Here is a 27,028-nt window from a genome sequence, read left to right as displayed (position 1 = left end):
GAATAGGGTGGACCTGTGTAAACAGTAGGATATTGTGGAAATAACAGTAGCTAGTTCAGATATGAGCACTGTGGCTCAAGACAGACATGATAAAGCTATAAAGAAAAACAAAGTAATAAGTAACAAATCAGGATAATAATTATCTCTGGACAGAGTGGGGGTTGGGGGGCTGCTATTGGGGAGAGGCATGGGGTGGGTTAACATTTTGTTAATCTTAGTGCTAGGTACTTGGAGTGTTCTTTTTTTAAAAAAAACTTAATAGTTTATTCAGTTATGTACTCAATACATTTCAAAATAAAAATAAACAAGTTTCTCAGTTTCACAACTTATTAAGAGAATCTGTTTCTTTTGAATTGAGAGAGTACTTAGTCTTCTAGTAGTTACAAGGCTTCTTACTTAGAAATTGCAGAGTAAGGTTCAGCAAATCTAGTTTCAGGTCCTGACTTTGCCAGTAACTTGCAGAATGACCTAACCAGTCTAAGTACCAGTTGCCTCATCTGTAAAAAAGGATTTGGGTTAGATATTACTAGAGGACCTTTTTTGTAAAAAGTTTTTTTTAATTGGTGTATAGTTGATTTACAATGTTGTGTTAGTTTCTGGTGTACAGCAAAGTGATTCAGTTTTTTATATATATATATTTTACTAGAGGACCTTTGCGATCCTGTCTTAAGTTTAAAAGGCTCTTAAAAAGCTGAAAGGTACCAACAGGGGATTAATTTCCAAAATATACAAACAGCTCATATAGCTTAACATAAAAAAAAACCCAATCAAAAAATAGGCAGAAGGCCTAAATAGACATTTCTTCAAAGAAGACATACAGATGGCCAACAGGCTCATGAAAGATGCTCAGTATTGCTAACTATCAGGGAAATGCAAATCTAAACTACAGTGAGGTATCACCTCACACCACTCAGAATGGCCATCATTAAAAAGTACAAATGATAAATGCTGGGGAGGCTGTGGAGAAAAGGGAACCCTCCTGCACTGTTGGTGGGAATGTAAATTGGAGCAGCCGCTATGGAGAACAGTATGGAGGCTCCTGAAAAAACTAAAAATAGAGTTGCCATATGATTCAGCAATCCCACTCCTAGGCATATATCTGGAGAAAACTCTAATTCAAAAAGATACATGCAACCCAATGTTCATATCAGTGCTATTTACAATAACCAAAACACGGAAGCAACCTAAATATCGACAGATGAATGGTTAAAGAAGATGTATATACATACAATGGAATATTACTCAGCCATAAAAAGAATGAAATAATGCCATTTGCAGCAACATGGATGGACCTACATATGATCATATTAAGTGAAGTAAATCAGAGAAACTCAAATATCATATGATATCACATATGTGGAATCTAAAAAAATGATACAAATAAACTTATTTACAAAACAAATAGATTCACAGACATAGAAAACAAACTTACACTTACCAAGGGGGGATAGTGGGGGGAGATAAATTAGGTGTTTGGGATTAACATATACACACTACTATATATAAAATAGGTAAACAACAAGCACCTGCTGTATAGCAGAGGGAACTATAATCACTGTCTTGTAATAACCTATGATGGAAAAGAATCTGAAAAAGAATATATATGTGTGTGTGTGTATATATATATATATATATATAAAAATAACTGAATCACTTTGCTGTACACTTGAAACTAACACAACATTGTAAATTAACTATACTTCAGTAAAAGAAAAAAAGCTAAGAGAGGTAGGAGGCACTGAGACTAGTGAACTAAAAGATAATGGTGGAAGGTGATTTTGAAAAGTTTCCTTTGGTTGAGAGAATTTAAGTTCTCTATTTTGCTGTCACTTCTCTAGAATCAAACTTAAGGCAGAATTTGTACACGGTAAGAATGTTCTTTGTTTCCTACTCCTTTTTTCCTGTCTTGGAAGTTGGGGGTAAGCATGTAGTTGGACCAGTGGTCTCTGTGTGTGGTGAAAAAGGATATTCTTACTCTTCCATTGTAAACCATATTGATTTAGGATGTTCTCCATAAAGACGTATATATTAATCAGATTTAGGATATTCTTCATATATATGTATATATTAGGATATTCCCCATAAATATGTAAATATACAGCAGTGTATTTAAAAGAAAGAGGAAAGGGCTTCCCTGATGGCGCAGTGGTTGAGAGTCCACCTGCCGATGCAGGGGGCACGGGTTGGGGCACGGGTTCGTGCACCGGTCCGGGAAGATCCCACATGCCACGGAGTGGCTAGGCCCGTGAGCCATGGCCGCTGAGCCTGCGCGTCCGGAGCCTGTGCTCTGCAACGGGAGAGGCCACGACAGTGAGAGGACTGCGTACCGCAAAAAAAAAAAAAAGAGAAAGATGAAAATCATTAAGTTTTGGAAACTGTATATGGAAAATCAATACATTGTATTGGTGGTATTCTTGTAATAATTGTGAAATCTCAGTATATCATTTTTCTTTTTTATATTATACAATCTTACGTTATTTACTTAAGTTTAAAAAGTATGTTTCTGCCAGTAGAACTGTGTGTACGAATCCGACTGTTACTAAATTCAGTGTCAGGAGAAGTGTATGTGTGTGTGTGTGTATATATATATATTTGTTCTAAAATCTGAAACAAATTTTACTGTGTTTATTCATCTTCCTCCTTTCTCCCTTCCCACAGGAATTATTCTTGACAGAAGTATTTTAAAAGAAAAATCCTTACAATGGCCTCAGCAGTACTTAGTTCTGTTCCCACTACTGCTTCTCGTTTTGCCTTGTTGCAAGTGGATAGTGGCAGTGGTTCTGATTCTGAGCCTGGAAAAGGCAAAGGTCGGAATACTGGAAAGTCTCAAACAAATAAATCAACTACAAATGAGAAAAAAAGAGAGAAAAGAAGAAAAAAGAAGGAACAGCAACAGAGTGAAGCAAATGAGGTAGCAATTATAATTATTCATGTCTGCTTTTCCAGTAGGTTGTATGCATCATGAGGGTAGATACTATCTTGTTGACCTATGTATCCACAGTTCCTAGTCCATAGGTACTTGGTAAATATGACTTGAGTGAATGGATATAAATTTGTGTGTATTTGAAGTCAGATGTAATGAACATATTTTAAATTGCCTTTTTTTTTTGGTCTACGGAAGCTTATGTGCTCATTCCAAAAAGTTACTGAAAAACAAAGTCTTAAAAGGAAACAAAGGTCACTTGTAAATATAACTAGAGGTATAAGAAATTAATATTTTGGTATGTGTTTTCTGTATACATATATAAGTTTACTTGAATATATAGATACATTCATATATACATTCATATTTTACTTAAATGAAAATGAGACTATATAATAGACTTTCATAACTGGCTTTTTAAAAATTAGCATGAGCAGTTTTCCATGAGTAAATAAAGATCTACATTATTTTATCCACATTATTTAAAATTATGTGGCTTTGTCATAGTTTACTTAATCAGATTGTTGTGATAAACATTTAGGTTGTTTCCTTTTTTTTTTTTTTTTTTACTGTTATAGACAATAAGCCTATGACTAGCCTTGAACATACATTTTTATGCATTTGATGGTCATCTGTTTCTTAAGGGTAGTAAACAGGCCCTTCTCCCCTAGACATGCCTAGCATGAGTTACGTGACCAACATTTAATGCGCCCATTTATTTTTAAAAGAAACGTTGAAAAACACCTTTAGTCTGTGTCTGTCTGTCTTTTAACAGAAGAAGCAGTTAGGTATTAAGGACTTTTCTCAATATCACTTAATGAGAGAAGTAGTAAAAGTGTTTTTTTTCCCCCATATTCATTTTATAATATACCAAGACTTAGAAAAAGCCTTTTCAATTTACTTCCATCACCATTGCTTTCTAAGTATCTCTTTAAAATGCTGCCACACAGAGAGTCACTTTAAAAGACATTTTTCTCACCATACAACCTTTCAGAAGTCCAGTCTTACAGAACTTTTGATTGTCGGCAGGCGGACTCTCAACCACTGCACCACCAGGGAAGCCCCCATTTTCTTTTTGGTATTAGATGTGGGGAACAAAAAATAAGGTAATAATGGGGTTTACATTACATTACTGAGAATGAGCCTGAGGATCCTCCCTTCCCACTTCCACAGCTATAGTTCTGTCAGTCTACTTTCTGTAATAAATCAGTAGTGTACCTGCCATGGCTTTGTCTCTAGCAGCATCCCCTCTACTCTGTCTTTTCCACAGCAGAAAACAGCTGCTTAAAGTGATGTTTGTATCTCATCACTCTTGCAGAACAGTCTATTGATTATCAGTTAAATTGTTGATCCTTGATTTAAAGCCTCTTCATTGGTTTCCTAGGGCTGCTGTAACAAAGTACCACAAACCAGGTGGCTTAAAACAACAGAAATTTATTCTCTTAACAGTTCTAGAGGCTGGAAGTTCTAACCATGGTGCCAGCAGGGCCAGGCGCTCTCTGAGACTTAGTAGACTCCCTCCTTGCCTCATCCTAGTTTCTTATGGTAGCTGTCAGTCCTTGACGTTCCTTGGCTAGTGGCTGCATCTTTCCAGTCTGCCTCTTCTGTTACATGGTGTTCTCTTTGTGTATCTTTGTCTATACCCTTCATTGGATTAGGGCCCACCCTAATTCAGTATAACCTTAATCTTAACTTGATTATATTTGCAAAGATCCTATTTCCAAATAAGGTCACATTCACAGACAGCAAGGGTTAGGTCTACAACATATGTTTTGAGAGAATACAGTTTAATCCATAGTAACCTCTCAGTATTTTTCTCCCTGTTTCAACCTCTGTGACTAAGATTTTTCTTATTTTTGGGAGTGGCTTGGCCAGTAGAGTTTTAGTTCATTATGTTACTTTGTGGACTAGGCCCTGTATTTTTCAGAACTAGCAAAGTAGTTGTTAGAGTTCCTTAAGCTATCTTCTCTCACTATTTAAACTTTTAAATTTATAAGCTATTAAACTTTAATCTTATTGAACGCTATTGTTTTGCATTTTAAAAGCATACTTGTTATCCTGTTCTCTACTCCTATAAACTTCCCTTTAGTAAAGCAGACTCATTAAAATGGTGGTATAGTAGAGTATAATCCATTCTCATTCTCTTATTAATCATTTCATCGAGAAATCCACCAAAATTATCTCAAATGCTGGTGAAATTAGCATTCTACAAAGACTACAAAAAATTCAAAAAAATTCAAATAGTGACTTTGTGAGTTAGCATAATGAGTATTTAGAAGTATAAAAATATTGATTTCTTAACTTCCAAAATAATCATTTGTATCCCAGGATTGGTAAACTGAATTTAATTTTTTGTTTGTTTCGTAGCTCAGGAATCTTGCTTTTAAGAAAATTCCCCAGAAATCCTCCCATGGCATTTGTAATGCTCAGCATGAGCTATCATTACCAAACCCAGTACAGAAGGATTCACGGGAAGAAAATTGGCAAGAGTGGAGACAAAGAGATGAGCAGGTACAGCTAAGTAAATCAAATTGTTTTGCTTTGGTTTTCAGTGCATTTTTGCATTTTTAAGATAGCAGTGCATCTGACCATGACACCACTGTTCTGAGGAGCATTTTATATTGGATTAACTCCTATGTGTTTGCTACTTTTTATAAGAGGTTCTGGTTTTTATCTACTAGGAAAGCAGATTGACACATATTATACTTGTTAGTTTTGGCAATTTCAAGCAGTTATTTTCTGAGTTTTAAATTCATCTGCCTTTTTACAAATGAGGGAGAGATAGGGAAGGGAGAAAAACAGGATTAAATTATTTCAAGTAAAAAAATCACATTTGTAAGACCAGAGGTCTCTTATTAAAAATACTCAGTGAAATCATTAGAGAAGTGCAAATCAAAACTACAGTGAGGTATCACCTCACACCAGTCAAAATATCTACAAACAATAAATGCTGGAGAGGGTGTGGAGAAAAGGGAACCCTCTTGCACTGTTGGTGGGAATGTAAATTGATACAGCCACTATGGAGAACAGTATGGAGGTTCCTTAAAAACTAAAAATAGAACTACCATACGACCCAGCAATCCCACTACTGGGCATATACCCTGAGAAAACCGTAATTCAAAAGGAGTCATGTACCACAATGTTCATTGCAGCTCTATTTACAATAGCCAGGACATGGAAGCAACCTAAGTGTCCATCGACCGATGAATGGACAAAGATGTGGCACACATATACAATGGAATATTACTCAGCCATAAAAAACTTGAGTTATTTGTAGTGAGGTGAATGGACCTAGAGGCTCACACAGAGTGAAGTAAGTCAGAAAGAAAAAAACAAATACCGGAGGCTCACACATATATATGGAATCTAAAAAAAAAAAAAAAAAAAGATTTTGAAGAACCTAGGGGCAGGACAGGAATAAAGACACAGACGTAGAGAATGTACTTGAGGATATGGGGAGGGGGAAGGGTAAGCTGGGATGAAGTGAGAGAGTGGCATGGACAGATATACACTACCAAATGTAAAATAGATAGCTAGTGGGAAGCAGTGCATAGCACAGAGAGATCAGCTCAGTGCTTTGTGTCCATCTAGAGGGGTGGGATAGGGAAGGTGGGAGGGAGACGCAAGAGGAAGGAGATATGGGGATATATGTATATGTATAGCTGATTCACTTTGTTATAAAGCAGAAACTAACACACCATTGTAAAGCAATTATACTCCAATAAAGATGTTAAAAAAAATACTCAGTGACAGTTTTACTTAAAGAAAGAAAGACTTTGAGGGGAAACTTTTCCTTTTCAACCTTGTTGTAAAAGAGTTTATGACATTTGTTTGTTTTTTTTAGCCTATTTACACGATGTTTTGTTCTTTTATGCTTCTATTAAATAAATGTCATTAATAACCAAATCAAAGAGATAATTTAATAAAACCAATCAATTTCTTTTTGTGTGTGTGGTATCCAGGGAAGTAACACACTAAGCCTGGAGTGTACTCTAGGAGGTGCTGTATGTATGGGAAATGAATAGTTATTTTCTTATCTGTTAAACTGCCATTTGATCTGTTGGGAATAGGTATTGTTTTAGCAGATGTTTGGCTTAATGGAGTGGCTATACCTATCATGCTTGTGTTACCAGTTTTAAAAGAATTAGACTGGGGACTTCCCTGGTGGTGCAGTGATTAAGACTGCCTGCCAATTCAGGGGACACGGGTTCGATCCCTGGTCCAGGAAGATCCCACATGCTGTGGAGCAACTAAGCCCATGTGCCACAACTACTGAGCCTGTGCTCTAGAGCCCACGAGCCACAACTACTGAGGCTGCGTGCCACAACTACTGAAGCCCACATGCCTAGAGCCTGTGCTCCACAACAAGAGGAGCCACCACAATGAGAAGCCTGCGCACTGCAATGAAGAGTAGCCCCTGCTCGCCACAACTAGAGAAAGTCTGTGTGCAGCAACAGAGACCCAACGCAGCCAATAAATAAGTAAATAAGTAAATGTTCCTGTAAAAAAAAAAATAGAATTAGACTATACTAAACTATGCTCTTAACATAAACTATGTTAATTATAACATTTTCTATAGAATTTTGTAGTGCCTCGGGCTCATCTTTATGAGCATCAGTTATTACACTAGGGCTGTGCAAAAGTGATATTTCCAAGCATTGGTAAACTGGATAAATCATCTTGTATTATTCTAGAGGGGTTATTTGATTCTTTTTTCCTTCTACAGCATTCATTATGACATTTTTTTTTCTGGTTTACAAGTATTATTAACGTAATGATCTACTTGTTTAGACAGTAATAGAATTTGCTAGTGTCTTCACCAGAGAGAATTTCTCCCAGTGGCCCAAGAGGCACTGGAAAATTAATAAAGGAAAACTACTCAATTTTGCACCAAAATAAATGCCACGTAATAGGGGAACTTAAGCACAGATATTTGATTGCCCTTCTTCCTGCTGCCATTGATTGCTGCCAAAATGACCAAGTAATTATGAGAAGGAAATAGTCAACTTGGCCCCAACCCTATATAAAAATATCATCCAAGGCTGAGGAACTTAGAGGAATTTCTGCTGGATATACTATTGATGGGTCACTTAGGAAAACCTGGTACCTTATTTGGAAGTCTCACTTGTAGGAAAATAATCAAGGTCATGAGAAGTAAAGTAGTTCTTGGGATAATTACAGTGACAAGTGAAGAAGAGATAAGGGCAAGCTTTGGGACTGATGGACAGTATACCATCTGGAATCTAGTTTACTGTGTGGAATAGTAGATTTTAAAAGTAGGGACCAGACAGTGACTGTACCAAGCAGAAGGTATACAGTTGTGGTGGGTGTTGTCCCTCACACAGGGAAACAACACGTGTTGTTATGAGAAACTCCATGTGTTGAGGGCTGAGCCAGTCAAAAAGCTGGATATAGAAATCCTGTCTGTTACGTGGCTGCTTATTGTAAACACAAAAGAGAAATGCTAAGACAAAGTTTACTACTCCTAAATTGTCAAAGCGATAATGTAAATTTACATTGGCTAAGCCTCAGCATAAAATCTGAGAGCTGGTATTAAACAGCAACAAGATAGACAGTAAAGAAACATCCACTCCACTTACTTAGAAGCAAACACTGGATCTTAGTTGATCTCATGCCAGCTGAAGAAAAGTTTCTGCCACATAAAAGGAGAAGAACATTGTACTTAATGTCCAAAGTGAAAGTGTACTTTGGAAAAGATTTGCTATGGGGAACAGAGAAATTGATTTTAGACAGCACCTATTTTTTGATTTAATAAAAACCAAGGAGCTAGAACATTTTGTAAAAGTCAAGGTGTCAGTAATGTTATATAAAAAGGTGAAATAATAGACTGAGATGAAAAATTGGGTAAGAGAAATTGAAAGGGAGATGAGCAGAATACAGAATTTCTTTGCAGAGGTGTATACATCAAAGGAGGTATACGTTTCACACTTGAAGTGGGTAGATTTTATGTGATATATAAAATATGTGAATTATATCTCAGTAAAGGTGTTTAAAAAAAAGTAGAATAGGCCATGACTTTGATTTGATTGTATTCAGAATTTTTACCATTTTTTTTTTAATATTGAATCAAGATCAAGAGACATATTGTTCACCATTACTTGTTGCCTGGGAATAAATCTCAGTGTAGATGTTGTTCAGGTATAACCTCTTATATTTGTGGTAGTGCATTGATAATACTGATTCCAGTATTATCTTTTTAAAATTTTACATCATGGCTCAAAAATAATGAATGAATAGAAAAGTCTCTTCTCGTGGATATTCAGTGATAAATAGATCAAATTTTAATTGTGTATTTCTTATTCCTGTTGTATTGATTCAGACTCCATGTATCACTGGTTTTGTCCAACTCTGAAGTTGAATATCTGCTAGCATGTGCATAGTTAATTGTTTTTTCACATTGTAGCCTCTAGTACATCTATCTGATAAAGGCATTTTGCCAATAGTTTGTTCTGTTGTTTGTTTGTGAGTGTGATATTTCTCATTAACCTTGTGGCTGGTATAATAAGTCTATTGTTGATAGTTTGACTTGCACCTGGTTTTACTATAAGCGGTCTCTTTGTTTTTTTGGCTTTTTCTTTAGCAACAAAATTCATCACTTTTGTTCTGGAAAGCATTACTTGGTACTTGTTGTGTTCTGGAAAGACTCATACAGGTCATTGTGCTTTGGAAGTGAAACAAAAACTATAATGTCTTTAGGCCACTGGTCTGACCACATTTCATAGCAGGAAGCTAGGAACAAATAGATTGATGACTCAATAAATTGAAATTTCAAATATTCACTATGTTAATTTTCTATTTATAATTTTCCTTTTCATTTGCTTATGTGACAATCACTCTTGTGCTGACACATACAGATTTATATTCTGTATTCACTGTATTAGAGTCTTCATCTTAAAATTTATGTGTTTTTATAAGTTGCATTATTTACTATTTTCATTACTACTTTTAATCCTTCAGTGAATCATTGAACCATTTTTATTACTTTGAGATATAATTAAAGCATACAACTTAATAAATGTAAACAGCACTCAGAAGATATGAAGATGCATTAATTGAGATGAACAAAACCTGATCATTAGTATGAACACGTAGATACAGTTTTTGTAGAATATTTACAACCTTTAAAATCATAATGTTCAGGCTTCCCTGGTGGCGCAGTGCAGGGGACACGGGTTCGTGCCCCGGTCCGGGAAGATCCCACATGCCACAGAATGGCTGGGCCCGTGAGCCATGGCCGCTGAGCCTGCGTGTCCGGAGCCTGTGCTCTGCAATGGGAGAGGCCACAACAGTGAGAGGCCTGCGTACTGCAAAAAAACAAATCATAATGTTCAATAAGACTACTGGAAGATTTTCGGGGAAATGATTCTGCTTTCCAAATTAGTGAAGGTATATGTTCCACACTTTGAAAATCACTGAGTTGGAGGACCAGAAGGCGCTACTGCTCCTGTGGCTAAACACTCGGCTGCAAGTGTTAGATGTCCTCAGAATGTTGCTGTGTGTTGTTTTACAATAACCCTGTTCCCCTGAGAAATGAAGATTAATTCTGCATTTGGGATTTGTTTTGCTTGGATTTAAAGTGGGTAAAATTTTTATGGTATTTTAATTTACAAATTTTTAAAAATCTAGTTACAAAATATTTACTGTCCTTCTCATTTTTTGTTGGTTCTTCATACTCTTTAACTGATCATAAACCCTTGAGCTATAGGTTTATTTATTTAAATAGAGAAAAAATGTTTTACTACTAGATGGGGTTAGGAGGCAATGAAGGAAGCCAGGAGGAAGGGGATCTGAAGTACTCCATCTTGGGCACATGTAAGTATCTTCTCCAATCCTGTAGGCATTTTAGTGCCTACTATTTCCTCTTTTTCTTCCTTTCCTCCTCCTCCCATAAGTACAAAGAAAATGATGAAGAATTCTCAATTTGCAAACTTAACATATAAGATACTTTTTAAAAATCATGGTTATATTTGCATTTTCATGTCCAGTGCCTGTCTTTCAGGCCCAGACTTTTTTTTTTCCTTCCCAGTTCTACTTCTACATGTACTGATTAATTACATTGACAGCAGTCTTATGATTAACTAATTCTCTAATTAAGGCATGTTTAGGGAATTTGGAATCATGTTTTCTTTCTCTTTCCTGGTATTGTAGTCTTCTGTTACCTTTCTCCCTGTTATCTGGAGTAAAAAATCTTATCTTTGATTCATTCTTCATATTTAATCAGTGTTCCGAAACTTGGTCATTCTTTGGTGAGAAATAGCCTTCTTTGTTTTCTGCATTGCTATGTTCAGGTCCAGGTTCCTGTATGCTGAGGCTACAGTGGTTTAGCCAGACCCATTGATTCTAAGTTCTCATTCTTCTAATATGACAGTTTATTTCTTTAAAATTACTCTTATCAGTGTTCCTCTTTCATCTATCCTGAATCCATAATTTTTAGGGAGTGTCTGGAACCTAATTTTACCCTACCTAAGCAATCTTATTTTCTACTATTCTCCAGCATAGAGAAGGGGAATTCTAATTTATTGTGTGTAACTCTTGTGCCAGGTAGGCACTGTGCTAGGTACTTGACATACATTATAGCTTAAAATTTTCAAAACTATACTGCAAGGTTGATATTTCTGTTTCCTTTTTATTTATGAAGAAACTGAGATTCACAGAAGTTACATAACTTGCCCCAGATCACAGCTAGAATGGGTGGAATAGAAATTTAAATTATCCACCTGTGTGATCTTCCAAAGCCTGGGTTTTTTCCACATCTCTCTTGTATTGCATAGAATTTATCTTTTATCATGTATCCCATAATATATATATTCTTAATATCACACTTTTTGTTCACGTGACTCTTTCCTCCTAAAATTCTTCCATTCATTTTGCTACCTATCCAAATTATATCTCTCCTTTAAGGACCAACTTAGTTTCTTTTCTGTATGCTTCTTTGAATTCTGTTTCTTGTTTACCTATTTTCTGTCAACTTTTGTAGCACTTTTAATATCTTACTCTATTTTCTGTATGTCATGTGTGTTAGCTTTTTATTCCCAACTGGAGTAGAAATTCTTTGAGGGCAAAAGCCAAATTTTTGCTGCTACTTTAAAGGACTAGAGGCAAAGCACATAGAGGGTTCTCTGTGAATCCTTATAGGCTAAACGATCATATGGTGACATTTGGGAAGTTTTTCCTAGTTTTCAGAGTTAAACTGAAATTTAAATCATTTTTGCCTAATTGTATTTCCTTGTATATTAGTTTTTGTTAATAATTAAAAGGTAAATGTAAGCTTTAAACTGCTGTATTTAGAATCAAATGCTGGGGAGAGCCATATTTTTCACTTTTAAAAGGTCCGTTTCATTCAGTTTTTATCATTTTCTTAGAATCAGCTGTCTTAATATCTAAGTTACTTGAGATAGTTTGAAAAAAAAAATAATCGCATCTTGCAAGACTCCCAACTTTGTCTCCTCTTCTGCCTACTAATTTATTTTTGGAATATCAGGCAGAATATGTGCCATATTGGAAATAATCTTAAATGTGTTTTCTGTAAATGTTAAATGTCATTAATATGGATTAAAAGCTTAGTGGTAAATTTAACCAACTTTTCTCAGAATAAACTTAAGTAGTTTTGTTACTTTTTCTATGTTGGAATGACTGCTATGCTCTAATTATATTGAAGTATTTTGTACTCAGATTGCTTTGAGTTTAGGTAGAGAAATTGATGTAAACTTCCTTTTTTGTGTAACACTAACATGAATCCACTTCCTTTTTACCTTTTAACTGTATATTGTTTTTAAATATACATTTATATAATAAAGTATTTAAAAGGTTAACCTTTTAAAAAAGGTTACTTTTTCCTGATTGTTACTAATTTGGATTGAATTAATTCTTCAGTTCTTTTCAGTTACTCCATAGAAAAAGTATGTACAGTTTACTTGGGGCTTAACCAGAATTTCGAGTACTATATGCCCTTATTTACCATTTTAATTCTAACTATTTTTCTCTGAGTTAGATTAATTTTTTTTCTGCGATAAACCTATTTTTTCCTCCTCTTTTTGTTGTCTTAGTATAGGATTGGATGAAATGCTTTGATTAGAAGTAAAAGATTTATTAGTTCATGGTGTCCAGTGTTAACATTTTTCTACTTCTTAAGGTGTCCCTTTGAAACAGATGACTTCTTTTTGGAATTGGTTTCTATTTTAGTTTAGTTTTTTTTTTAAATCGTTAAACAACAGAAACAATTCTGAATAACTTTGGCAAAAAATAATTTGACAAAAGGATACTGAGTGATTCACAGATTTGAATTAAAAACTAAACAATGAGACCTTGGGAAAGATGGAAATAAAGGAATTCTGGGGTGCTCAGAGGCATGAACTAGTACACTCACTTTTAGAGGCTATCATCAGCTGATTGAACCCCACTTACTTTGTGTTCTCAAATTTTAGTTCCTAGGAGAACAAAAAAGAGTTAGGTCCTTTGCTCCCATCCTGTTGTTGGTGATACCATACACATATTTGTGTGGGTGTGGTAGTGGGTGGTATATAAAATTAGGTGATTGGCTGTCTTGCTAGAATCTTAGGACACTGGATTGAATTGTAGTTATTCAAAGGAATAAAGGAAGGGATTATGGACAGACAAAAACAAGCGATGCCTACTAAATTTATGCTTTTATTATACAGTATGCATAGGTCAACACATACATGTAAACAAATCCAGGATGTTTACATGTGGCAGCTATCCTATTCAGCTGCAGATATACCTTATCCCCAAAGGTAGACAACCCAAAGCCCCATCCAACCACTGTACCAATTCTGTTTGGCAATTAGGAAAAGTAATTCTTAGAGAGTAATTTGATTGGAGGGTGGCAGAAGCTAGATTATAAGAAGTTAAGGTGAGATTGAGTGGTGAGAAAGAGGAACCAAAAGATACAGATCACAAAGAATCATTTTATTATAGTGTTAGAGGAGTTTAAAGGTAGGGAAGTCATACAAAAGGAATAAAAAGATAGCAGTAAAAAGATGCACTACAATTTTTCTGTAACATCAGGCATATACCAGGACAATTGGTCCCTTATTTAAAGGTTCTATACCTGTGAATTAGTCTGTATTAAGTAAATGGTATGTTTTATAATGCTTACTGAGTTTTCAATATTCTTATATTTTTGAGTAATAATCACTGTTATATTTTCTATGTCCAAAACTAGATACCATCTTTAACATCTATTACAGTGTCAATTCCTTTGTGAGATTTTGTTTTGTTACAGTAAAAAGATTATGTATTATACAACAGATAATTGACAATGAGAAAATAAAAATATCAAAATAAGTTTTTGCTTTGGTATCTTCTATAAAACACAGAGTTCTCTACTTTGGCATGGGTAGATAACTTTGGAGAACCCAGACTGTTTATTAAAGTATTTGTTTTCTTATCCTGTATATATTGTCGTGTTGTATAATGCTATTATCTGTTTATCATTAAACTTTCTTTTTATTTTTAGCTGACATCTGAAATGTTTGAAGCAGATCTTGAGAAGGCATTGTTGCTAAGTAAATTAGAATATGAAGAACACAAAAAGGTATTTACACATTTATGGATTTAGATGTTTTAGGTTTAAGTGGTCAAAAGTTAGAACTACCCTTCCTGAATTTTGTATAAAAGTTCTTTAAAGTTTGTCCTAAAAATTTATCCTTGTAACAAAGTAATTAACATAAAGTTTTCATGAGATTTCTCCTCAAGTTCTTAGAGATAACAGAAACACAAGCACTAAGCTTTGTCCGGTGATTTGGAATGTTCAGTTAAGAAATTTCTCCAACCAAGATGAAGGGGAGAGAGGAAATGAGGCTAATAGCAGATGATTTATTTTAACTTATTTTAAATGAACATAGAAAATAGTTAAATTTTAAAAATTTAAGTAACTGTGAGTACAGGGGCATCCATTAAGAGACCCTCTGCTAGAGATACACTGCTAATTAACTGAAGTAAATAGAAGGACATTTCTGATAATTTGGCCTTGTGAATTCAGCATTTATCACTAAGCTTTGATATTGGGCTGTGTGTTGAAATGCATTCTACAGCTTGTAACTATAGGGACGTTTGCGCAAAAAGTAGTGTTTGTTTCCATTTTCTATGTTTAAATTGAGCATTTATATCATCTCCATATTATTTAACATTTTAGTCCTTTATATATATTGGGAATTTTTTTTGGTCTGTAAAGTTTATTCAACTTGTGATAACTCAGTGGTTGATCATAAATGGCCTCTGGTCATGCTTAAGGGCCTTTATACTATGTCATTGTACACTAGCTTCTTCGCTCAGGAGGAAGGGAGGAGAGGAATTAACATTTACATTAGATGAGTTTGCTATTTATTTATAGCTCAAGGGAAGAGGATGAAGATTGCTGTTAGACTGGACTTCGTACACTATATGTGTTAGTTTCATTTTCCATGTCCCTATTCCTTTTATCCAGAATTATCAAGAATAACTGTAATCCTTGTTGTTACGTGTGTAAACGGACAAAGATAAAGACATGGTCCAAGCTGTTGAGTTCAGTGGAAGGAGACACACCCATAATTGTAGTGTATTGAGAGATTTTATGTTTTCAGTGCAGTGGGAATTCAGGAAGATAGAAGAATTTTCTGTGCTTTTGATGGGGGTGGGTTTTAGGAAAGGATTCTTTCTTTTTATTTGATAAATTTGAATGTTACAATTTGTAAATTTAAGGTGTACAGTGTGTTACTTTGATACATTTATATATTGTAATATGATTGCCAGTGAAGCAATATTCATCATATTACAGCATTGTAGTATAGTATTATTGACTATATTCATTATATTGTACATTGGATCTCTATGGTTTATTTATTACTCATTATAAGTTTGTATACTTAAAGCACCATACCCCCATCCCCATCCCCATCCCCTGGTAACCACCATTTTACACATTTTATTTTAACAGGTTTGACTTTTTTTTTTTTTTTTAAAGATTCCAAATATAAGGGATATCATACAGTACTTGTCTTCCTCTGTCTGACTTATCTCACTTAGCATAATGTGCTCAAGGTCTATCCATGTTGTCACAAATGGCAGGATATCTTAGGAAAGCATTTTTAAAGTGGAGTCTTACTCAATGTATTAGAAGTTCAGCAGTAGGCAAGAGAAAGTAGGCATTCTCAGGGAAAGAGTAACAAGTACATAAGACATGTACACATGAAAGAGTAGCGTTTTGAAAAACTATAATTTACGGACCTAGAGTTGCTGGAGATACTGCTACCAGAATAGAATATAAAGAACCTCATGTACAGGCTAAGGAGGTTGAGTTTTATACATTTGTTGGCAGAGAGCTATTGAATATTTTTAACTTTCAGATTGATTTCAGGTTTTCATTTTAGAAACTTATGCCATAACAGTGTAGAAGATGAATGGAGGGGCTAAAATTAGAGAGTGTTGCAGTGTCAAGCTAGAGAAGATAGGGGAAGTGACAGAAGGTATGAATAAACGAGAATAGATTTAAGAGATCTTTAGGAGATAAACTCAACAAGACCTAGGGGCTAATTTACATATGAAGTGTATAGGAAGAATAAGCAAGGATGACTGAGGTTTCTAGCCTAGACAGTTGTGTAGATGATGGTGGCATTAAGCAAGGTACTTACTAGAAGATCAAGCAGGGAAGGCAGGGTGAACATATTTAGTTTGCAGATGTTTATTGAACATTGTTTGAGTTGTCTGTACATACACAAGTTATCAGGTAGAACTTTAAATTTTGAGTTTGAGGAACAACAGGTATAAAGCATAAGAAGAATGGGTTAAGAATGGAATAATGGTAAACAGCGGCTGCATTTTTAAGAATATAGTTGGGGAAAGAGAAGCCAGTGAAGGAGACTTAAGAATAGTCAGAAGTGTATTGAGAAAACCAAGAGATGCTTGAAAACATAATGTCTTTGGGTTTGGCATTGAAGAGAAGGTTGACTTTAATTTTAGTGTCAGAGACTAGCAGAATCCAGATTTCAGTGTGGTTAAGAAAGGAAGTTGACCGTAGATTATTGTGTTAAGTTTGGTCCTGAAATGAAGAAGAAGAGGGTGGCAACTAGGAGTTACAGACCAAGGAATAGCTTTTTATTTTTATTTCAGTGTTTAAGAGGGAAGAGATTGAGTGTATAAATAAACAGATGTCTTTTTATACGGTTTGGCTAGCCTATGTTTTTATTTTCTTATTTGCCTCTTATCTTTAAAAAATAAAACTTTAAGAAACATATTGCCCATTGGTTAGTTGATTTTACTAGTGTTAAACCAAGCTTAATTATTGTTGGTAATTTTTTTTAGGAATATGAAAATGCTGAAAATGCATCAGCTCAGTCAAGGGTTATGAATAAAAAAGACAAAAGAAAGACTCATCAGGGAAAAGACAAACCTCTCCCAATATCACTAAAAAAGTTTCAATCTGAAGGTAATATATGTATGAAATCTATTACACTAGAGAAGCTATTCTTAGTCCTTGTATAATTTTATTTTAAGTACCTCTCTAATTTTTAAAATAAGTAAAGATTGTTTTATTTATATGTTACTTAGAATGTAAAAAATGTAAACCTGCTTGAAAATAAACTATTTCGGGGTTAAAGTAATTTAAAATCAGTCATTAAAACCTCATAAAATTTCAATAAGAATTTGTCTTTATGTAATTCTGAATTTGTTCCTTTTCTAAAACTCACTGAAAATAAAAATTGATATTTGTAGTTTTTGAGTCATCTTCGAACATATTGTCCTTATACATAAATTGATTTGGCTTACACTAGACCAGGAATAGTATTTTCAGATTTCATCCATTATTGGTCAACCTCTTCAAGTTATCTGGAACTATATCTTAGAAAATTAAAATGTACATTTTTAGAATGAGACTTATTACCAGAAATCACTTTATAATATCATTTGTATTGGTTTTATTGAACAAAGAAGACAGAAGGAAATTATACCATCCACTGAACTTTTGAAGACAGAGCACAAAGCACATTATTTTTGAATTGGGAAATGGTGAAAACTCTAAGTCTGTGCTGTATAATATGGTAACTACTATTCATGTGTGGCAATTTAAAGATAAGTTAATTAAAATGAACAAAAATTTAAAATTCCTTAGTTGCATTAGCCACATTTGGTGCTCAGTAGCCACATGTAACTAGTAGCTTCAATGTTAGACGGCACAGGTATAGAACATTACTGTCATCACAGAAAATTTTAATGAAGAGTGCTGTGCTTATACCAATCAGAATAGTTGCTAACCGGATAAACAGCAAGGTCCTACGGTATAGCGCAAGGAACTGTATTCAAAAAGAGAAAGGAATAGTTGCTGACCAAATGAACACCTGTTTCTTCATTGACCAAGAAGTCAGTTTGACTCATGAATTTAAGCTTAATACATTGGGCATTTGTTCCATGAGGATTAATAAGACCATAGCAATAATCTAAAAAAAACCAAAACCCCAAAATACTTTGTTTTCAGAAACAAGCCTACCTGTGAAGTTAGGAATAAATTTAGAGGATCGTATTGTTTTCATTTAAGGATGAGGACACTTTTCCCTATAGTCTGCTTCTCTAAGTTGCTTTGTTTCGGGGTTAAAAAGAACAGATATATGTTAAATTTCCAACTCTAGCAAGAAAGCTTTTAATATAAGAATTATGTCATTAAAAACTAGGCAGAGACATGAAAAGAATGCTTTTTAAAACTTCTTTATTTTTCATATGTTTAAGTACTATGTAAATTTATTAGATGCATTGAGAAAGACATTAGTATGATACTGTTAAAGGGAAGCTGTACAACTGTTTCAAAACATGGTTAACACAGTCATAGTACTTCCCTGGGTTTCGGGCATCACATTGTATATTAAGTAGAAGGTGCTAGAAGAATGACTGGATAACCCACCAGGATTTGGTAGTTTGACCTGAAACATGTGATTTTGACATTTACTGGGTTTATGGCCTCTATTCTGATCAACAGATGCTTTAGAGAACTGGACCAGCTTTTAGATTCTCAAATAGATTTCTCATAAGAAGCTATACTATTAAATTATTTTTAGTCCTTGAGCATGGAAAATTTCTGCTGTGCACGAGAAGCATTGTTAAATATTAGATATCCTGATCATCTTCAATTTAAGAACACTTGCTACCTATTTGTACTTTAGTTCAACCTTATATCTGTGTGGATTCCCTATGTCTTCCTTGTAATCACTTCCCAGAAATATTGTTGTTACTAAGTCAATGATTTGTTTAATTTGGATATAGTTATGCCCTCTTTTTTGTATTCATTTATAAGCATACATTAATTCTTAGGATTTTTTTCACAGTATTATCAAATCACTATGATATGTATTTTTAAAATTTAAAAAAAACTAGGTAATAGTTTTGAAGGACACAAATTACTATTCTACCTTTTATTCCACAAAGGCAGTGATCTATACAGTTTTTACAGTAATAGTACCTTGTGATTGATTTTAGACATACTTACCTCCCTGCAAGTTCTCCCCCCCAAAATTATTTGAAACCACAAATCTAAAATATATGGGATTCAAATGTTTAAAATTTAATAATACCCCTTGGTATGGGTGGCATTTACTGGGATAGAAGTCTTTTAAGCTGAGCAAATTAGTAATTATATGGTAAATTTTAACATCATATCCCTAGAAAAGTAAATTCTGATGTGAGTCCCAGACAACCCCCAAATGTCTTCTGTAACTCTTACTATAATTTTGAAATTCTTTTCAATAACTTTGTTTAAATATTTTTTACATACTGAAATATTTTATATGTTTATGTCCTTCAGTAAAGTCTCACCATTTTTTTTTTCATTTACAGATCACATTAGTAAAAAGACTGAGGTAAGTAGTATTATAACCATCTTTATTCCAGAAAACACTTGATGGTTTGTTTTTTAATTTATTTATTTTTGGCTGCGTTGGGTCTTCGCTGCTGCGCGCGGGCTTTCTCTAGTTGCGGTGAGCGGAGGCTACTCTTCGTTGCAGTGTGCGGGCTTCTCATTGTGGTGGCTTATCTTGTTGCAGAGCACGGGCTGTAGGCGCACGGGCTTCAGTAGTTGTGGCTTGCGGGCTCTAGAGCGCAGGCTCAATAGTTGTGGCGCACGGGCTTAGTTGCTCCGCGGCATGTGGTATCTTCCCAGACCAGGGCTCGAACCCGTGTTCCTTGAGTTGGCAGGCGAATTCTTAACCACTGTGCCACCAGGGAAGCCCACTTGATGGTTTTAAGAATGATACTTTAGTGTTTAGCAGTAAGTCTGTTTTGAGACATAGCTATTTAACCCATTAGCTTGTCATGAATGAACTCAATCCTGTCTCTGGCAATTAAAAGGATATAAAGTACATTACAGTAGAATAAAAATACTATTTGCATGCAGTATAATATCGTTTGACTTTAGCATCCTAATTGTTGTGTGTCCGAAGGTTACCACATGTAAGCTTAAAATTTTAGGGAAAAGTGGTGTAACACTTCAATCTTTACTAAAAAACATCCTGAAACCATGACTCAAGATATTTTGGAATTATGGAAATTGTGAGGTAAGCTGTGATTTTATAGTTTATATCTGTGGATAAGATAACCTGATCGTATACTTCTCTTACCATTCACCATTAGAGGGTAGTGCAGCCTACACATAATTTCCTAGTGTTATTGGTTACTTTTTTTCTTTTAAGACTCTAATACAGCCTCTATAAACCTTTTAGAATTGGAAGATACTACTATAAAATATCTTCTGATATTGAGGAAGGTACTAATGTTAGAGTTCTTTTGACTTCTTTAGGTAATAATTGAAAGTTTTATTATTCTTCTGTTACATATTATTCTTGTTAGTAATTCCATTAATTGATTTTTAATGGTCAGATGTTCCTTGATTTCACTTTAGAATGCATACATGGTTTTGAGCACTTTTTATTGTTGTTTTAGGTGTTTTCTTGACAGGTCAGGGAAATGAAATCCACCTCTAAGAAAACCACATCTAAATAACTCTTTGACTATATTAATAATATAGTCCTCAACTATGCACACAAGCACAAAATTGATTTGTTGTTAGACAGATGATAGAAATTCTTTTAAAGTTATTTACAAACCACTGTCACTGTTTTTAGATTAAAATTTAAATGACTGCAAATATAGACTGAATATTATATGTTTGAAAGTGGAAAGCATGTACTTTTGGACTGATTTCAATTTTTTTTTACCCATTGATTTATTTGGAAGATAGTTTTATGCAAATGAGAAAGCAGATACAAATGGTACACACTGTTCTTGATACTACCAGCAACTGGTAGTGGAGGGAAAAATAATTTTTATAAACTATTCATGCTTGCTTTTTCTTCTTCACTGATTTGAAAGAAAAAAATGCAGACTGACAGGATCTCATCTATTTAATATATTTAACCCAAGTCGTATTTAAACAAGCATAGGTATGTGACATAGCATATGTTTTGTCTCTCATTATAGTTTTAGAGCTGTTTTCTATTACTAAATAATTTGATGTGTAATAAAGTTCACTTTGAGTAATCCTGATGATTAAGACATTTTAAACATTTGTAAATGCATTCTAATTATAATTTATTTCCTACATAACTATTTTAAGAAATTGGTCAAAAGAATATGTAATTCACATTATCCTATGACACTTGTTAAAAATATACCAAAGTTATGTTGTATTTCTGTTAGAATTATTACCTATTTTCTCGGGACTTGGATATTTAAATGTGCAATGGTTATGCCATTGTTCTAGGAATTTAGAAAAACTTTTTCTGGAGAGTTAAAAAAAATAAGTCTGAAAAAAATTCTCATTTCAACTCTAAAATGAGATATGTTTTCTACTCCTAAAAATGTACTAAGTTTTGTTACCTTGTATGCTCAATAATTGACTTAATTGTTTCCATATTTAATATGTCACTTATGCCAAGAGATTTTTTTCCCATGGGTAAAATTCCTAACCTCTGTCGAGAGCAATATGCATGGTATCTTAGCCATCCCCCTTTAAGTCAGGAGTTTACTGGGTAAAATTCAAAAAAGAAGAGATGTTTACTTTATTGCTTGGTGAGGATGAGTACTTAAACTGCCTGTATATTTCTGTAGCTGCTAGCTAAACGTGTTCTCAGGTTAATTTCGTCATTCCCCCTTTTCTTTCTCCATCCATCTTGGTTATATGTTATTAATCTCAGTGTTTTCTTTTCAGTCCCAGTTCTTTTTAATCTCTCTCACCCTAAAACAATTGGAATAAAAATGACACTTGCAGGAGTAGAAGGTGGGAACAATTAAATTTTCTTTGTTAGATGTCCAGGAGATGTTACACTGTTAAATCAGAACCCTCCCCATTATTTGCTGCAATAGTCAAGAAGATCCCAAGAGAATTCTAGACAAGCAGAGTGAATAATAGAATAGGTGCTTTTAAAAACCTCAACTAATCATGCCTTTAAGGAACATTACTTGATCCTTAAAGTTTTTTTGTTTTTAATTTTAACTTGTTGCCTTTTTAAATGTCAGTGCTTCTGGATAGAGTATCACGTAGCTACTCCTTTCTCTTTAGCCCCACTTTTATCAGGCCTTCCCAACTCCAGTCCTTCTAATGCCACTGAATAACTTTAAAAATTTTAGTGATCATCATATGTCTTGCAGTCTAAAAGGTCAAATCTTCAATAAGCCTAAATAGACTACCTCTAGAAGAGAATGCAAGAAGTTGTAACAGTGGTTGCCAAAGGGTGGGGAAGAAGGGCTTCCTGGGACAGGGATAGGAGAAAGCCTTACTTTTCACAATATAAGCTGTTGAATTTTCTATCTAGTCTATGTACTACCTATTAAAATTTTATATTAAGAAAAAGCACTGGGTGAGAGAAAGAACCGGGGAAAAAGCCCCAGTCCTATGTGGCTCCACAGCCTATTTCTTTTTTATTGCACTGTGCTTTCAGCATGTCTGCCTTGGATATATGAGCTTGTATAAATAATTTATTCATTTTAGATCCTAATTATATTAGCTAAAAAGTAAGATGTGGGATCTGTTGATTTCTAAAATTATGATAAATGGTCAGTGTGTGACTGAAATTATTATATGCTAAAAAATGAACCCAGTAGTTAATACTACCAAAACACAGAATAGCAATAATAGATCATTAAATTCTAAAAACAAATAAATTCTCCTGAGTTTTAAAAAAATCTCACCTAAAATCTGACTTTACCTAAGCAATTCAACCTATATCCTACCCCTCTCAATGTCCTGAATCCATTTTTCTTCCCATGCCTTCCCTTATTCATGTTTATTATATTTGTTAGCTCTCTTGGTTATAAGTAACAGAAACTGAACTCAGTTGAGCATAAGCAAGAAAGGAGACACTTATTTGGTTCATATAGCCAAACCGTGGAAGAATAGGGAAAGAACTGGCCTCATAGTTACTGGAGCCATGGATTTTATATAGCCTTAGGATAGTTCATTTTTCTCCCAAGTCTCAGTTGCCATTTCTGGCCTCACCTCATGGCAGTTCACATGGTTACTGGGGGACCTCAGGGTTACATCTTTATAGGATTTCCTATAAACTATTAATTAGCTCTTGAGGCTTGATAGAGTGAAGTTCAGGTGTTTTTTGTTGTTGTTTGTTTGTTTTTTGGAGAAGAAGGGAGCAAAAGTATTTCCTGGGTGGTGTGTCACACTTCCTGTCATCTCAGCATCAGGGGGCATAGAATGTCTGGTTATTATGTTAAAATTGATCAGTGGTTCTATCATTCTCCAATAAAAGGAAGCACAATTTCTTGGAGAAATGGCTCTGCTTCTAGGGCTGCAACAAGGTATATATAAGATGAGCCTGGAGCATCTTGTAGTGCTAGAAAATAAGGAAGTGCTCAAAAAACAAAAGGATAGGCTTGGGGCATATCAGAGGGACATAGGAACCAACCTGAAATACTTTGCAATGGCCAGAGCTGGGACAATATGAGAAACAAAATTAAATCCCTGAGTTGATACTAATATAAATAAGTTGTTTGAATAAATGAGAGACAAGAGACAAATCTCCCATACAGAAAATTTGCAGTAACTTATATGATTTATTCCCCCTCCAGGAGAGGGAGCTTAACTCCTTCCACTCCCCTTAAGTGTGGCCTGTATTTAGTAACTTGTTTCCAAAGATAGAGTACAGAAAGGGAGGGAAAATAACTACACTGGAGAAACCTGGCAAACACAGCCTTCACCAGGTGATCAATGTTATATTATTAGTGATAAATCATGTTGATAGCATGTACCCTTGATACGATGTGAAGAGAATGGCCTGTTCCTCTGAAAACACATGTCTAATCATGAGAAAAACATCAAACAAACCCATATCAAGGGATGTTCTACAAAATACCTGACCAGTATACCAGTATGACTTGAAAATATCAAGGTCATCTAAAACAAAGTCTGAGAAAATGTCATGGATCAGAGAAGGCTAAGGAGACAGGGTAACTAAATGTACTATCTCCTGGATGGGATCTTGGAACAGAAAAAAGACATTAGAGAAGAACTGCTTCTAGGGAAATCCAGATAAAGTGTGGAGTCTAATTATAGTAATATACCAATGTTGGTTCCTTAGTTGTAACAAATGTACCATAATAATGTAAGAAGTTATCAACAGGGGAAACTGGGTGAGAGAGATATATGGAAACTTTGTACTATGTGAAACTTTTCTGTAAATCTAAGACTATTCTGCAATTAAAAGTTTATTTTAAAAATTGATTAGTGGGTTCAGGTTTGTGAGCCAATATAAAGTTTCCCATCAGACTTTCACGTGATGCTTTTAGTAGCTGTTAATGATTATTTGCTTGATCTGTTATTTCTTTAGAGCTTGTTCTTCATTAAATTTATTACTTCAGGAATACATGCATACAGTAATAATTGAATGGTAGAATTTATGAAACCAGTAGTATCCCAGCTATTTCATTCTCTTACTACATTTTAAAGTCCTTCTCATACTTCAAGATTGACTCTGTGTCAAGCCATGCAAGAGTATTTAGAGTTCTTCTGAACGTGCTGTATTTTTTCATACTACCTTGCCTCCCATGTATTCTTCCCTTCCATCTTTCTCAGTGGTGTCTTGTCCGTGGATAGTTGTTAGTTCTTGTGAGGGGGAGTGAAATCAGGAACAACCTATGTCACCATGTTGGTGATGTCACACCCTTTCCATCTTTTTTTATTTGGCTAACTATGTGTCAGAACTCGGCCAAAGAGTCACTTTTTCCTGGAAGGGTTCACTAATCATGGTCCTATTTAGATGCCCAAACATCCTGTGTATTCTTAATATCACTCAACACCCTGTTTTATCATTGTTTTGTTTCTTCACTGGAATTTGAGTTCTTGGAAGTCTGCGACCATATCTTACTGCTTTAATTTCTTTGGTAGTCCTAACTCCTTTCACATAATAGGTAATGTAAATGAATGTTGGTTGATGAGTGAATGTTCTGCTTTCTTTCTAAAACTTTCTCTAGCCTTTTTTGGTCTGCTTCTTCTGTGTATTTTTATCACACTATAACAGAAGCATATAGGTTTTAATTCCTCTGCCAGTTCAAGCACATTGTTAGGGCCTTCATGGAGTTCTGCATTAAGAAGAATTTTAAGACTGCATACTTGCTCAGCAAGAAAAAGTGCCACACTATCAGTTAATTATGTTTGCCATTTATAAAAGAGGAAGAAGTGGCTGCATGCTTTACAGGTATTTGCCATCCCTGACGTGTATAGAAGAGTGCTTAATTATTGTGTTTATTATTATATCGTGTGTTGGTTTTTGTCTTTCGTGGTAAATTGTGAGTTCCGTGAGAGTAGCTGATATGTAGCATAGTACTAATTGCATAGTAAGGGTTTAACAAATAATTATTTCAAGTCAAATTCAAGACTTGAGTTCATCAGGGTCTGTTCTAGGGGAGAGAAGAAAGTAGACTTATCCTATATATACTGTCATCTTTAATACTATGCTTATATAAAGAACACCATTATTTTGATTTCCTCTTGGAATAAATTCAAAGCACTCAAGTGTGGCAAAAGAGGAATAACATACAGATGGAACATTTTGAAGTTTACATGTTACTGTATATTAAAGTATCTTAAAACTATTTGGGGGGTTTTTTCTTTGTTTTTTTTAACTGTAAAGCTGGGAAGCTATTCTTCTAAGAGTTGGCATGGAGCCTTTAGAAATATGAAAATAATTGTTAATCAGTGCATTTATACTTGTCAGTTTAGTTTACTCCATAAATGATGTGTTCTTCAGATAGGAAATAGGTACTCAGTGGGAAGCTAGGTTTGTTTATTAATTGAAGTATAATTTGCACACAATAATATGTACCAGTCTTAAGTGTGCAGTTTGATGAGGTTTGACACATACATAAAGTTATATGACATACATTTCTATCAAGATAAAGAACATTTTCATTACATTACAAAAAATTCCCTTCTGCCCCATCGCAGTCATTCTCTCATGCCCTCCCCTGTCCCCCACAGGCAACCACTTTTGTGATTTCTACCATCATAGATTAGTCTTGCCTCTTTATTTAAAATAAAGCATACAGTATGTTATTCTTTGGTCTGGCTCTTACCCTCAGTTTGAAGATTCATCCTTGTTGTTGTGTAGGAGTAGCTTTTTCCTTTTCGTTGTTAAATTATATTCTGTGGTGTAAATGTATCACAATGTGTTTGTTTATTCATCCTGTTGATGAACATTTGGTTTGTTTCCATTTTTTGACAGTTATGAATAAGGCTGCTATGACATTTTAAAAAACAGCTTTATCAAGATATAATTTACGGATACTCTAAAAGCTATCCATTTTAAGTGTACTATTCAGTGGATTTTAGTATATTTACAGAGTTGTACAGCCATTACCATAATCTAATTTTGGATTATTTCCATCATCCCCAAAAGAAACCTCGTGCCCATTACCTATACCCCTTTTGCCCTATCCTCCCCTCTCCCCTGGCCTAGGCAACCACTAATCTATGTTCTGTTTTTATATATTTGCCTATTCTGGACATTTTATATGAATGGAGTCATAAAATATGTAGTCTTTTTTGACTTCTTACACTTAGCATGATGGTTTTTAAGTTCATCCATATTGTAGCATGTA

The 27,028-nt window shown here is 34.5% G+C and overlaps 1 protein-coding gene across 2 annotated transcripts in view; it reads left to right on the top strand.

Annotated features, from left to right (window-relative positions):
• Positions 1–27,028, top strand: part of GKAP1 (G kinase anchoring protein 1) — an 80,849-nt gene that overhangs the window by 6,000 nt on the left and 47,821 nt on the right. For both annotated transcript variants that reach the window (XM_024753745.1, XM_024753746.1), the window contains exons 3-7: positions 2,659–2,911; positions 5,291–5,434; positions 14,421–14,498; positions 17,243–17,366; positions 19,763–19,785. In XM_024753745.1, the coding sequence (XP_024609513.1) occupies positions 2,702–2,911; positions 5,291–5,434; positions 14,421–14,498; positions 17,243–17,366; positions 19,763–19,785 (579 nt within the window). In that variant the 5' untranslated portion in view covers positions 2,659–2,701. The remainder of the gene's footprint in view (positions 1–2,658; positions 2,912–5,290; positions 5,435–14,420; positions 14,499–17,242; positions 17,367–19,762; positions 19,786–27,028) is intronic.

Source organism: Neophocaena asiaeorientalis, unplaced genomic scaffold (assembly GCF_003031525.2).
Source record: "Neophocaena asiaeorientalis asiaeorientalis breed wild unplaced genomic scaffold, Neophocaena_asiaeorientalis_V1.1 scaffold220, whole genome shotgun sequence".
Classification (NCBI taxonomy): domain Eukaryota; kingdom Metazoa; phylum Chordata; class Mammalia; order Artiodactyla; family Phocoenidae; genus Neophocaena; species Neophocaena asiaeorientalis.
The sequence above is the reverse complement of the archived record's forward strand: the minus strand, read 5'-3'. Positions and strand labels throughout refer to the sequence as shown.